The sequence below is a fragment of the Boleophthalmus pectinirostris genome, unplaced genomic scaffold (genome assembly GCF_026225935.1).
Source record: "Boleophthalmus pectinirostris isolate CB_2022bp ecotype Guang Dong unplaced genomic scaffold, ASM2622593v1 HiC_scaffold_19, whole genome shotgun sequence".
NCBI lineage: Eukaryota > Metazoa > Chordata > Actinopteri > Gobiiformes > Gobiidae > Boleophthalmus > Boleophthalmus pectinirostris.
The window spans coordinates 33,190,589-33,205,858 of NW_026571140.1; the positions used below are offsets into that span (position 1 = coordinate 33,190,589).

The 15,270-nt window shown below is 37.6% G+C and overlaps 1 protein-coding gene across 1 annotated transcript; it reads right to left on the reverse strand.

Annotated features, from left to right (window-relative positions):
• Positions 1-10,990: 10,990 nt before the first annotated feature.
• tlnrd1 (talin rod domain containing 1) lies at positions 10,991-15,001 on the reverse strand. The gene has a single exon (XM_055154711.1). It carries the CDS (start codon positions 14,996-14,998, stop codon positions 13,934-13,936), a length of 1,065 nt encoding a protein of 354 aa, XP_055010686.1. The 5' UTR covers positions 14,999-15,001; the 3' UTR covers positions 10,991-13,933.
• Positions 15,002-15,270: the final 269 nt, after the last annotated feature.

Here is a 15,270-nt window from a genome sequence, read left to right on the forward strand (position 1 = left end):
AAACCCTGGAAGTGCAAATCTGGGCACCAGCCAATCAGCGAAGAGTCATACATTCTGTGTTGGCAACGATTCCTGAGATCGAGGATTTAAAGCCGGAACAAAGAGAATGTTTGTTGAATTTTATCAAGGGGAAAGACGTTATTGCCCTTCTTCCTTCGGGATTTGGCGCATTACATACGTCATGACCAAACAGCAAACAGATTGGTTAAATTAAAAAAGTACCTGTCTACTGTTGAGCGAACGAATCCTAATGTTGTGAGGTCAGACAGTTTCCACGAACTGGTTGATGAATCAGGCTAGAATATTATAGCTCGAGGGACAAAAATTTCCATGGAAACAGCAGTAGGAGGCCCTCCTCTAAGTCTCACTAAGAGTCAGGTTTGTGTAAATGCAAGTTCGCTCACAGTAAGGACGCAGGTTTTTCTATTTTTGAATGCAATTAGAACATCCATAATACATATACCGTGGCGTTAAATGTACAAATGTTAAAATGGTTTTCAACTTGTATCCCTTCATACATGTTCTGCTATATTCCAAGAGGTTATTGCCCTTCTTTCTATGGGATTTGGGAAAAGCTTAATATACCAGATCGCCCTTTTAGCGGAGCATTACATACGTCCTGTGAAACTGGCTGATGAATCAGGTTAATGATTTCCCACCAAAAAGTAAAATCTGAAACCTATAAATATGGCCAAACTGGGGATATCACTGTAAAAGGTGTTATTAAATCTTAAATATATAATGATCTTAACTGTGTTGTAGTAAAATGTTTCTAACCTGTTAAAGGTGGTTAAAACAGGCAGCATCCTTTTACTGAGTCTGGTTTCACTCTTGTCATTGATCGATTTCTATCTCTCTCTCTTCTCAAGTCAGGTACATGTTTACTGTGACTACAGCAAAAACTGGAGGGTTAAAATTTTAAGGTAAAATACTTCAGAGTTGTTTTAAACACCAAAAGTGTTATTTTAACTATTTGAAAGTTAAATGGCGGATTGAGATGGGGTTATTTGTCAGAGTTGATGTGGTTAAGGTTAATTCAACTTCCCCTAGTGCTAATTCAACTTCTCTTAATGTTAATTCAACTTCTCTTAATGTTAATTCAACTTCTCTTAATGTTAATTCAACTTTTCTTAGTGTTAATTTGGCTCCTCCCATTCACCACTTCAGACTCTTGTGAGAGAAGACCAGTTTGAGCCAGCTGAACATAATTTAATATTAAATTAACTAAAATAAAGTAAAAAATAAAATAAAACACCTCTGCGTGTGTTGTTAAGTTAAATCAGAATAACTCTACAAAGTGTTATCTGTTTACTCTCAAAACGTTAATATAACTCTGGATTTCGGGGTTAAACAGGAACTTTGGTCCAGTTTTACTTCATTAACATTTCCAAACATGTTAAATTAACTCTAGAACAGATTGGACTCATATAAACTCTGAGAAAATGTTAAAATTGATTCTGTGAGAGTCAATTTTAACACTCCACTTTTTACTGTGTCGGGAAGTAACCATATCCAAATCTCTCATATATTTTCAAGATATATGATATTTTCTACGATATTTTGTTGAGTCTAACAAAACTGTGAACTACTTTTTCCTCTTAAAATGCCTTGACAAGACTTAATCCAAAGAACTAAGACTTAAAAGTGCTTAAAACTGTTATTTCTTCTTGTAGTCTACACTGAAATGCAGCAAAGGATCATGGTCTATGTAGTTCCCTCCCTCACTACTTTTTTTTTTTTTTTTTTAGCTGTTACTGCACCATAACAATGAATTTAAGCAAAGAAACTTGTAATTCAACACACTGTGATGGCTCATGATATTATTGAGAGACTTTTAACAATACGATATCACAATATTTTGGTTATTCTTACATCCCTAACTGTAACTAGGTGACCGGGTAGTTGTTTTGACTTTGTGTGTGTGTGTGTTTAACTCAGCTCTTTGTCTTTACTTAAATATTTCATCCTGACAATGCTGATACTTGGAAAATAGTATTAACCTTACCTGACCTTTGCAGAAGGAGTGGGTGCATTGTGTTTCTGTCAGGCCCAAACTGATAAAATCCACTCATCTCTGGATTCTTAGTTTCGTGTTTATGTTTTGAGCTGAGACAATAGCAGCAGGGAGTGGTTGTTTTAGCAGGATATGAGGAGTGTGGTTAGAGGCAGAGGGGAGAGGGCTTCTGAGCACTGAAAGAAAAAAAGAAAAAAAAAAGAAAAAGAAAGCTAGATGAGTTAAAATAGCATGGATTAAGAAAATGCATCTTAATTTGTGTAGTTTCGACTGCTTAAAGGTTCTATATTACACAAAATGGACTCTTGTGAACTTTAAGCCGTGTTATAATGTTGTTATCTCATCATCAAAAACATACCCAAGCTGTTTTTTGTTTCATTCACACATTGAGCAATCCTTTATTATTCGTCTGTCTACATTTCCAAACGCTCAAATTGCTCTTTTGCACCGGTGGTTTTCAAGTTAACAGCTCTTTTTAAGTTTTGTTCAGTAGAAATGGGCAAATCCAGGGCTGAAAATATCCAAATGATTCTCGTGAAGGTGTATGGAGTTTGAAAACACAGTGGAGCACTTCCTGTATTACCACATGATATCACAAGGTGGAACAGTGTTTTCTGCTTGTTTTTTTCACAGCCTAAATATGCAGGGTTTCTGTGTTAAACAAGTTTGGATGAAACAAAACACAACTCCGGGTATGTTTTTGATGAGGAAACAACATTATAACATAGATCATCTTTTTTTCTGTGGACCCATATTTTAAAAGTCACAAACCTTTGCGACCCAAGTCAATAAACATTATTCGTAAATCACAAAATAAATGGATTTGACCATTATTATAAGAGACACTGCTGTCTGTGTCTAGCTAGTGCCTCTGCTCAATTTCATTTCTCTACAGCGACTAGGTCAGGAATCAGAATACACTAGATGTTTTGCAAGAACCCCGGAAGTTGTAGACCGGCCAATCATGACGTCAAACTGTTTGGGTCCCTTTTGTGGAACGGCACAACAGTAAACAAAGCAGTCGAGATGGACGTAGACGAAGACATACATTCTGTCTTGGCAACGATTCCCGAGATCGAGGATTTAAAGCCGGAACAAAGAGAATGTTTGGTGAATTTTATCAAAGGAAACAACGTTATTGTCCTTCTTCCTACGGGATTTGGCGCATTACAAACATCACAACCAAATAGCGGTGACTGGTTAAATAAAAAAAGTACCTGCCAACCGTCGAGCGAAAAAATCCTAATGCAAAAAGAACAAAAATGTGGCTGTTTGCTGCAGGTGTTCCAGTCAGTAGGAGCAGGTAGAGGGTGCTCTTGGAAAAAGGATCAAAACTAAAACACAAAGTAGTGCCTGGAATCCGTTGTGTTTGCTGCGTGGTCAGACGGTTTCCACAAAGTGAAACCGGCTAATGAATCAGGCTAGTTTGATCATGTCTCTCTGAACAATTAGTATTACTCAAGTTTTAAACAGTGAAAATAGAAATTGAATCAGCAATAAAAGGTGTCCATAAGTCGCCTATTTGGACATTAAAAGTAGCCCATATCTTTTTCTTTTCAACATTCAACTGAAGCTCCAATACTGAAACAAAACAGTCAATAAAATAATTATAAAAAGATTAGAAATTATACAAGCATTTCAACATTTCTAAGGATAGGTGAGATAGGTGGGTAGTAAAATCCCAATTGACACATATATGTAGTATTGAAAGGAATAAGCAAAGAAATAGTGGCCCTACGAAGCTCAAGCTAAGGCCCTAGTACACAGGTGTCAAACATGCGGCCCGGGGGCCAGATCCGGCCCTCCAAGACCTTTAATCTGGCCCTCGGCTGATTTTCTACTAAAATATTTTTATTATATTTTCTATTAAAATCTTGTTAATTTTCTGCGGTGTTTTATCACAGCAGCAGTGTCTCTGTACGTGGCCCCTCCCACCAGAGCAGCACAAATGAAGACTTGTCTCTTTCCAAACGCTCTTAAAGGACGATCGTTTTGACTGTTGACCGTGACACCCTCATCAGCAAAATGTCAAAAATGAGAAAAGTGGAGCCGAGTGCAGGATTTTCCAAGAAAAATTGACTTATTCCTATTTACATACAAGTTCATGTTAAAACTTTGTGTTGAAATTGCATTTTTCTTAAAGTTTCAGGTTGTTCATAATATTATAATATTTTGCAAAAGAAAGAGTTCATCAATTAAAAAAGTTTTCTGTAATAGATTTGTGTTTCTCTGCACAAATATTTGAATTTATTTTTATTTTTTGGGTTTATATGCCGTGAGTTTTTTGATCCGGCCCCTTTGGGATCAAAGTAGGTTGGATACGGCCCCCGGACCAATATGAGTTTGACACCCCTACCCTAATAAGACGAAATGCTTATCCAGAATGATGATATGTTACAGATCCATGTTTACAACTGTATATTGCAGATCTACTTGCAGATTGTAACAAGGCGACCCCCCCCCAAAAAAAACCTCTTGCAACCTACCTGACCCAGTCTTTGGGAAACAACAGAGTAGACGACCGATGGATTACACAGGTCATGGTAATATAATAGTGTTTTTAATGATCATTGTGGTATTGGAATCGCTTCTGAGCATCGAATTTATTCCTTAGTATTGACATTTTTGGATCGTAACAGCACTAATCTGTTCAAAACAAGTGGTCTTTTCAGTGTTTATTTGTAGTCGGTGTATATTGTGCCTTAAGGAGCCTGTTACTTTGCTGCTAATGTTACAGGAGACATTCGATCGGCTGTGTTTTAATAATGCACGGTGGATCAGATAGTCCCGGTCAGGTTACAGCAGCTCACCTGTAGAGCTCACCTGTCCGAGGAAACACAGCGCCAACAACAATACAGGATTAACACTGTAAGAAAATGACCAGAACTATCAGTCATAGTTGAAATCAAGCTTATTTAAAACTAGTAATGGCTCTTTTGAACAGTTCCTTATATTCCTTACGTGAATGGTTGGAAGTGGATATCATTTTATGGATCCTTAACGCCGACTGTCACAGATATGCAACAAACCGTTTGGATCGAGATATAAACTGAGATAGTGGCTGCATTCCCCCAGAACGGTGCGGGTTAGTGCATATGCAGTCGCTTCCTAGGAACATTTGGCAAGCACTTGTTTCTTGTTGTCACAAATTTGCAAGATACCCAAATTTCTATTTTTATTTTTTGCTCGTAACTTAATTTACCATCTACTTAAAGGGAAAAACACAGACAATACTTTTTTAAAAATATATACACTTCTCCTAAAAATGCACCTTTTTCACTGGCTTTTAATAAGTGACATGTATATTTCTTGTTGAGTATATTACTGTTTTTCTATGTTTTTTTAGTAGTTGTATTGTATGTGTACCATATATTTTCTTCTACTGCGATTGTCTGTCTGTCCTGTGTTTGTGTACAGAACTTTGGCCTACTGTAAAGTTTTTAAAGTGTTTTATAAATAAAGTGGGTATGGCATGGTACTTACCAGTCAAAAGTTTTAGAACACCACACTTTTTCTAGTTTTTTTACTCTTTACTGTTCATTATCATCATCATCATCATCATCATCTTTCTGGATTCGTTGTTCTCTTTTAAAACAGACAAGGACAGTGACATTACAAAACAACAAACATTTATGCTTTTAAAAGACCACACCAGTGACTCCACATGTTGGACCGATCTCTTATTGCACTGAATCTCATATTTGTGAGTGGCATTATTATTTCATTGTCTGATTTGTTCAGTCTGAAGATAAAACTGTACATTAAAATTCTTAGTGCAGCTTACAGAGTTTTCACTCGTGCAGTAACAAACATCTCAGTCGCACTCGTCCATCGTCGTCTCCTCAAAAGCACCGTAAAGTGTCATTGTAGGCACCTGCAGTCTTTGCAAACTGGCTTTTTTATAATTAATAGAGAGTTGGGCTGTGTACAATGATATACAATATGATTTAAACAACTTTACATCATTTGAACAAGAACCAGACTTAAGCATAAGAGTATTTGTCTGAGCATAGAGCGTCCTACACTGTCTGTACATATCAGCATCATCATCTGTCACGTCCGCGGTGATGATGTGTCTGTTTGTTGTAACAGACAACACTGTTGACTAAAACATATCCTAAACCTTTGATTCATGAAGGTGTGCATCTTTGGCAGACATAACAGCTGAACACACTCGTGGCTCATTCTTTTTACAATAGAAATAAAATATTCTTCAGAAAGTTCTTCCCACGGCCCTTTCCACACTAGTATGTATTCGAGTCGTTTTCATTGCAGATGCAGTGTTCGTCCGCACTAATCCGATTGAAAACGGCTCCAGAGACAGAACGATCTGGTGCCGTCAGCTCCCATGAATTTATTTGAGTACAGAAAATGCAAAAGGCTAGAATATATGTCCATTCATAAGTATGGTCTATGCGTACAAGCTGCAGACGTATAATCTCAGAAAATTTTAACATGAACCATCTCCAACTTTAAGTTTTGTTTCTGTAAAACGTAAACAAGGGAAGGCTTGCAGACACAGAAACGACGTGTGTGGACGCAGATCATTTCCGATAAGGTGATACGGTGATTTGTTTCAGTGTAAACGTAGTCCAAATCTGTTGCAGAAGTTCCCATAAATGTGTGGCACTCGTAGGTTGTTTGACTTTCACTCTTCTGTCCAGTTCATCCCAAACCAGCTCGATGGGGTTTAAGTCTGGAGACTGTGCTGGACACTCCATGTTTTCAAGCTTAACATCTCGTTTTTTTGTTTTCCTGGGGTAGTTTTGTCAGAGTTTGGACTTGTGTTTTGTTATCTTTTAAGTTCAGTATTTACCTTTGTACCATTTCAAGCTCTTCATTGGACTTGCGCTACTTGAATTGCAATAAATAACAGGAAAAATTTGGGTGTTCTAAAGTTTATGTCTATATAAATTTAGGAGTTAAGGGGTTAAAGGTGCACTGTGTAACTTTTCTGGCGGAGGGCCCGTCAAATGCTTTTCCCCGTGGAGATAGCTCACAGTCAGAATGTCTCTTTTTCTCGGTATTTTTGAGCTCTAAAACCACCTGCGCTTGAATTAATCGTAAGGTAGAGCTGTTTAATGTCACACTGTGGAACATAAGAGGCTGAAACTGACCAGAAATTATGACGAAGGTATTTTCACGTGAAGGAAGCCACTCCTGATAGCAGCCTGGCCCTGAACTTCCTGTTGTGGGCGGATGGTTTCAGAGTCTCCGGGCAGGACAGAGGACAAAGGGGACTGTCTCATTCACTGTGGGAGGACAGAGGGGACACAGTAAGATAACAAGGGGATTTTCATTGTAATTTAATTTCGTTTACAGTGAGAGAAAGCTGTTATTTGTAAGACGTATGTGCAGATTTTCAGAATTCTAAACTGGGACATACCTGGATTGGGATGGATGATATTAAAAAAAAAAAGAAAAAATGTGAAAAGAGCACGTAAAATTGTCCATTCTTGACTCACTTGTGGGTCGATATATAAAGGTCGGTGCATAGATTTTCATTTTTAAGCTCGGTTTTCTGTTTTTTAGCTAAAAAAAATACAAAAAAAGACAATATTCGCTTCTTTACTGTTGTCAGGTATCAAATTTAAACAATGAAAAATAAAAAAAAATAGGGACACCACATGGGCTTGGGTAGATCTGCTGGGACAGGGGGCACACTGCAAAAAAGATTTTTGGCCAAGATATATAGTTTTGGTACATTATACATGTTTTTTTAAATAGGAAATTAACAGTAAGTGAAGTTTTGACATTATTTAACCACATTATTTGAAGTTTTGGCTATAATTGACCATATTATTAGAAGCTTTGGCAATATTTGACCACATTATTTGAAGTTTTGGCTATATCTGACCACATTATTTGAAGTTTTGACTATATTTGACCACATTATTTGAGGTTTTGACTATATTTGACCACATTATTTGAAGTTTTGACATTATTTGACCACATTATTTGAAGTTTTGACTATATTTGGCCACATTATTTGAAGTTTTGACATTATTTGGCCACATTATTTGAAATTTTGACATTATTTGACCACATTATTAGAAGCTTTGGCTATATTTGATCACATTATTTGAAGTTTTGACATTATTTGACCACATTATTTGAAATTTTGACATATTTGACCACATTATTTTTTGGCTGTATTAAGTTATAAACATGGAGAGTCCAGCACAGTCTCCAGACTTAAACCCCATCGAGCTGATTTGGGATGAACTGGACAGAAGAGTGAAAGTCAAACAACCTACAAGTGCCACACATTTATGGGAACTTCTGCAACAAACTTGGGAAGAACTTTCTGAAGAATAAGAATATCCAAAACCAGAACTAACCCAGGTCTTAAACTAGGTCTCAACCAGAATTAGACCAGAACAAAAGCAGGTCTTTTACAAGTTTATCAAAGGTGAATTGACCCAGATCAACAAGTGACAGACTAGGCATTATTACATTTTGGACTAAATTAAACCAGGACTAACCCAGATCTTAAACTAGGTCTTAACCAGAACTGGACCAGGACTAAACCAGGTATATTGCAAGTTTTTTTTGCTTTTTTTTTTTAAATACAATTTGAACTTTAACCCACAGACTAGGCATACTAAATCTGTATTAAAAGGGCTAAACCACGACTAAAACCAATTTAAAAACCAGATCTCAACCAGGACTAAACTATGTCTAAACCAGGATTAACCCAGGTCTCAAACTAGGTCTTAAATAGGACACGGACTAAACTAGGCCTGCTTACAACTTTAGTCAAATTTGGACTTGCTTAACAGATTAGAAAATAAATATGGCTCTAAATCAAGAGTTTAGAATATGTTTTGGTCAACAGTAAACAGTAAAAAAAAAAAAAAAAGGAAAAAGTGTGGTGTTTTAAAACTTTTGACCGGTAGTGTATAAATTGCATAAAATAATATGATGAGTTGGTTGACATGATTGGCAGCTGTTTGTTTGGACACAGGTAAAAGACACCAGCCGCCGTTCACCCGACACTTGACCCCTGCGTGTTCACTTAAATGGAGGTTAAAGGTCAGAGCAGCTCAAAATGACATGTGCTCTTTTTGTTGTTGTTGTTGTTGTTTGTTTGTTTGTCTGTAAAACGAGACTCATGACAGCGCACAAATTATTGAACACTGAAAAGGTGAACTTTGTAACTTTTCATGTGAAGGGTTTGCTGTCTGCTCCTCTCCATGGAGAATTTATTGCTTTGCCTTGAATGTTCCACAGTATGGCAGCATTAAACTTGCCTATCTCCATGGAGACAGACAGATGACACTGCCAAACAAAGTCACAGGTCAGATCTGCGAAAAGGCAACCCTGCATACAATAAGAAAACTTTAATATTATTTTTTTTAAGTTGTTTTAGAGAAATAAATACATGTAAAGAAATAAATGCTACATAAATATCTTAATGCTATACTCTGGGACATTCTAGGTATAACAAAAACTTTACTCCAAACCAGAAAAATTCCAAAATGTACCTTTTCAGAAACAATTTAAAGGTGCATTGTGTAACTTTTCTGGTGGCGGGTCCGTTAAATAAATGCTTTTCTTCATGGAGATGTTATTGCTTTGCCTTGAATGTTCCACAGTATGGCGGCACTAAACTTGCCTATCTCCATGGAGACAGACAGGTGACACTGCCAAACAAAGTCACAGGTCAGATCTGCGAAAAGGCAACCCTGCATACAATAAGAAAAGTTTTATTATTATTTTTTTTTTGTTGTTTTAGAGAAATAAATACATGTAAAGAAATAAATGCTACATAAATATTTTAATGCTATACTCTGGGACATTCTAGGTATAACAAAAGCATCGCCCCACACCAAAAAAATTCCAAAATGCTAACTTTTAAGAAATAATTTGAAGATGCATTGTGTAACTTTTCTGGTGGAAGGTCTGTCAGATGCTTTTCTCCGTGGAGATGTTATTGCTTTGCCGTGAATGTTCCACAGTATGGTGGCATTAAACTTGCCCATCTCCATGGAGACAGAGAGGTGACACATATTTTTTTAAGTTGTTTTAGAGAAAGAAAAGACATACTACATAAATATCTTAATGCCAAACTCTGGGACATTCTAGGTAAAACAAAAACATCGCCCCACACCAGAAAAATTCCAAAATGTAACCTTTTAAGAAACAATTTAAAGGTGCATTGTGTAACTTTTCTGCTAGAGGGTTCGTTAAATAAATGCTTTTCTCCATGGAGATGTTATTGCTTAGCCGTGAATGTTCCACAGTATGGCGGCACTAAACTTGCCTATCTCCATGGAGACAGACAGGTGACACTGCCTAACAAAGTCACAGGTCAGATCTGTGAAAAGGCAACCCTGCTCACAATAAGAAAACTTAAAAAATATATATATTTTTAAAGTTGTTTTAAGAGAGATAAATACATGTAAAGAAATAAATGCTACATAAATATTTTAATGCTATACTGTGGGACATTCTAGGTAAAACAAAAACATCGCCCCACACCAGAAAAATTCCAAAATGTACCTTTTAAGAAACAATTTAAAGGTGCATTGTGTAACTTTTCTGCTGGAGGGTCCGTCAAATGTTTCACAGTATGGCATTAAACCTTTCTATCTCCATGGAGACCAAACCAGACCAAGTTACAGGTCAGATCTGTGGAGAGGCGACCCCGCTCACAGTCAGAATGCCTGTTTTTCAAGGTATTTTTGAGCTTTAAAACCACCTGTGACTGAATAGATGTGAGGTAGAGCCGTTTAAAGTCACACTGTGGAACATTCCAGGCATCCATAAAAAACGAAACAGGTGATCGGAAAGTTACACAGTGCAGCTTTAACTGATTAGCTGGTTTATTTGCACAACTATGATTCATTTCTTGACTCACTCCTACACATTAAGTAAACCTAAAGACCGAAATAAATGATTAACAAATTAATACAAACCGATAATTTCAACAAAAGCTATTAAAATACCGAAGGACGTACTCGGAAAACAGTGTTATCTGAAACAACTTTTTAATAGTTGAAATAAATACTCCATTACATGCATGATCCAAACACAATACTATGGGAAGTCTGGTGGATAGTGTAAAAACCTATGGCACACACGCACAGCAGCGATTACCCCAGAGAAATACACACAAAAAACATTTCAATCGTCCATTTCTCTCAGCACGACGATGGATGCACCCCACCGCACGGCGACGCAGAGGTAAGGGTCGGGTAATTTGGTGTTTTAGGACACTGTTGGTTGAAACGGGCTCCATTCACAACCAGCGTGAACCACAGAAACTCGAACCAAACCAGGAAATATCACGTGCTGTTGTATTGTACTGCAAACTACACAGAGAAGAAGAATATTTACGGTAAAAATATACGTGAAAATATCAAAACATCGTTTCGTTTAAGTTGATGATACTGTATCGATATCGTGGGCCACTGTATCGACATATCGCTGAGAGTATTTTTTTGTATATTTGACTAAATTATTTTGTGACAACTAGGGATGTAACGATATCCAAATCTCTCGGTCCGATATTATCACGATATGCATCTCACGGTACGATATTTATTGCGATATTTTGGAGATAGGACTTGTTTCTGCTTTTAAATACCTTGACATGATTTTGGTGTGAATTATTTCCATCATAATCTCAAAAATTCAAGTAAAAGTCATATTTCTTCATGTTGTTTGTGCTGAAATGAATCATGGGATACGTAGTTCCCGACGTTTATAAGCTACTGCTGCTCTAAAATAATGAATTTAAGCAAAAAAAACTTGTGATTTGACATATTGTGACAGCCCATGATATTATTGTGAGACTTTTGACATGCGATGTCAAGATATTTTGGTTATTGTTACATCCCTGGTATTTTATATTAATTTCACATTAACAAGTAGAGGTTTAACAGAGACTTTTAGTGTCACAGCCATGATTTAGTCTCCGTTTTTTACTGAATCGACTTATACTGAATTGAAAATGCACAGTATCGAGATATACATCAATACATAATGCACAATACGATACATATCTCACATTTGTAACTTCTTAACGATACCCAGCTCTAGTAAACAACAAATCAAATATTGTTTTAAAGTTAATTTGGTTTTCATGTCAATTATCCCATTAATAAGTACAATTAATGTCTAACTTTGGGTTGCCACATATGACAGACTAAAACCAGTAAATATGATTTGACCTCAGTGTTAAGTTGAGTTGTTATTATAGATGTAACGAAATCAAAATCTCTCGATATATTATCACAATGTGCATCTCACAGTACGATATTTTTGAGATTATAATTGTAAATAGGACGCTTTTTTGCTTTTAAAGTGCCTTGACAAGATTTTGGTGTGAATTATTTCCATCATAATCCCAAGAATTCAAGTAAAAAACATATTTCTTCATGTTGTTTGCGCTGAAATGAATCATGGGATATGTAGTTCCCGATGTTTATCAGCTATTGCTACTATAAAACAACACATTTAAGCAAAGGAACTTGTAATTCGATATATTGTGACAGCCCACGATATTACTGAGACTTTTGACAATACGATATCATGATATTTCGATTATTGTTATATCCCTAGTTGTTATTTCTTGAACAATAGATATTCTTGTAACCAGTGACCTAAATGACGCGGGTATAGTTTGCAGAAATACAATGACAACAATGGAATGGAAATATTACATTATTACGTGAGGTTTTGATAGGCATGGGAGGGTAAACTGGTTTTCAAAATTAATAATGGTAATATCGCAATCATGTTTGTATAAGTCTAATAAATGACTGACGTAGTTGGTGATAGGTTTTCTGTGATCCGTCATAAAAAAACAAAAGGCGTTCACAGCCTCGTGGAATGACAAGTCTAAGTATGTTTAGTGCCACACCGAGCCTGGATAAGTACACAGTGTACATGGGAATCCAGATTGAAATCTAAAAAGATAACATGGAAATCACTGGAAATTAGTCAGTAGCTGGCTGTGGATTCAAAAAAAGGAAAACTAAATGATATTTTTTGGTCCAGTATGTATCATGTTTACATTTTCTTTGCAACAGTGGAATGCCAAATCTAATCTAGCCCACTTGCCTTCAAATCTTTAATTATTTATTGTTTAATGGTTTAGTTAGTCCTGGTTTAGACTTGGTTTTACTCTGGGCTTGTCTTGGTTCAGACCCAGTTGGATTCTAGTTCAATCAATAGCGGTTCAAGGTTGGATTGGCAGTTTCGCTTTTTAATAAAATTCTAACGCGGCAGTTGTTGTTATATCATTATTACTGAAACAGATCTAGTGTCGGGGATATTTTGCGCGACCTCAAAAAAGCGAGGACACGTCGAGCACCTTTCCGGCCCAGAGCCTGAACTGAAAAATCGGTCCCTTCAGAAAACGCAGTCAAATGATCCGGGTTTGGGGCTATTGTGTGAGTGGAATAAGGCAATTAATTAAACTTTGATCGCGGTTTCAAGTTGTCTCAACGATTTCCAAACTTGTATAATCAAATTTTATTTTATTTTTAAATATAGAGGTTGTAGAACAGCTGAATATATAGTTTATTTTGGATACTTTTATGTTTTCTATGCCTTATTTCATGTTCAAAGTATATTTTATTCATTTTACGTTTGATACATCGCAAAACTGCTCTATTTGTAGTCTGAATTCAATTTAAATTTGAAAGTTTTGCGTCAATTATCAATGTGAAAGTGTTTTTTTAAGAGAGAAATGCTGAATAAATGCATCGTTTGAATAATCGTGATTTCAATATTAACCAAAACGATTGTGATAATGATTTTTTTTCCCGTAATCGAGCAGCCCTAGAGTGGCATAAAGCGGTTTCAGTATTATCGTGATGTTTTCTGTAGCGATAAATCGTATTATTGACGATCTTATACCATCCCATGCCTACTCTTTGGTACAGTTACGTGTGGCCGTGTTTAGATCTAATTCACAGAGTGGGAGTTGACCGGGGGGAGTGTGCGTGGAGAGGAGCGCTCCCTTAAAGCCTGTGTGAGCAGAGTGCACCCGTCCGACACCGCGCACGCCGAATTCCTCAGCCTCTCCCTGTAGTCGGCCATCTTGGAACTGCTGTCCGGATGCTGCGCCACGTCCCTTAGCCCTTGAGTTAGCAGCACGCATGCCGAAACTACGCTCATGGCCCCGCCCAAAACCGCCGTCTGCACCCCTTTTCCTTCAGAGGAGATGCTCGCCGGGCGACCCAGGAACTGCGGCTCCGTAGCGAATCCAACCAAAGCGTTAACAGACTGAACTAAGGCAGCGCTAAATAAAACACAACGATTTCTAGTCAGCTCGCTGGGTTGCGTTTTCACTTCCTTAACGCAAGCTAGAAACGCCGTCCCGCTCGTCGCCATGCTTCTAACGCTCAACTTGAACTGTTCTTTGGCAAAGCGGTCGCGGGACCTTTCACTGGCCAAGGATGAGATGTCAGTCAGTGTTTTGAGATTAGTCGAAATGTTTTGCGAAAGTTCGAGAAGCAACTGAGGAGTGAGGTCCAAAATCGGCGTGATTCGGAGGACGTTGCAGCTTTGCTCTACTTCGTGTCGGCAGCGCGTTACTTTATAGCGGTCCACCAAACCGGGGAGGCACGGTTGGGACCCCAAAGTTTCTAAAGCTGCCAGATACGCTGCGTGGGCAGAGCATTCAGTCAATGACACAACCAGATCGGCCAGTTCCAATAGCCGATCGCCAACTTCGGTAAAACGCCCCATGTTGAGTTGGCTTTGGATGTCATGTGTTAGTATAGAAAGCTCTTTAGTCCTCGCGATCACAGTGTCTCGGCATTGGTCAAACGTATCCGCGAGTGGAACCCCATCCGAAGCCATAACGGGCCGGGTCTCGCTGGATAACAACAAAAGATCTGCTACAAGTTGCATTTTGATTTTGCAGGAATCACAAATGGAGGAGAGCCTTTTCCTTTGCTGGACACTGCCACTGGGGGTGATGTTTGATGCCTCACTCGCGGATTTCCCAGACCCTCCACTCGCCATAATCAGGAGCAGGGTCCGGGAGGGTGCGGTCAAACTCCTCAGTTATTTATAGTCTCTGCTGCTGCATTGTTCTGTTCAAGACATGTCCAAAATAAGCACTACTTTATGTACAAAAGCTAATAGAAAGTTAAACTGGCCCAAAAGTCTGCCTTATGTTCCTTCAGATAATAATTAATGCACACACATGTTAACTTGTAAACTACATAACTGCATGTTTGAAATAAATCCCCATATTGTTACAGAACTAGTATTTTCTGACATATTAACCTTGG

What these genes read in the sequence shown, in the direction of transcription:
- tlnrd1 (XM_055154711.1), bottom strand. Translation starts at nt 14,998, where the DNA reads ATGGCGAGTGGAGGGTCTGGGAAATCCGCGAGTGAGGCATCAAACATC.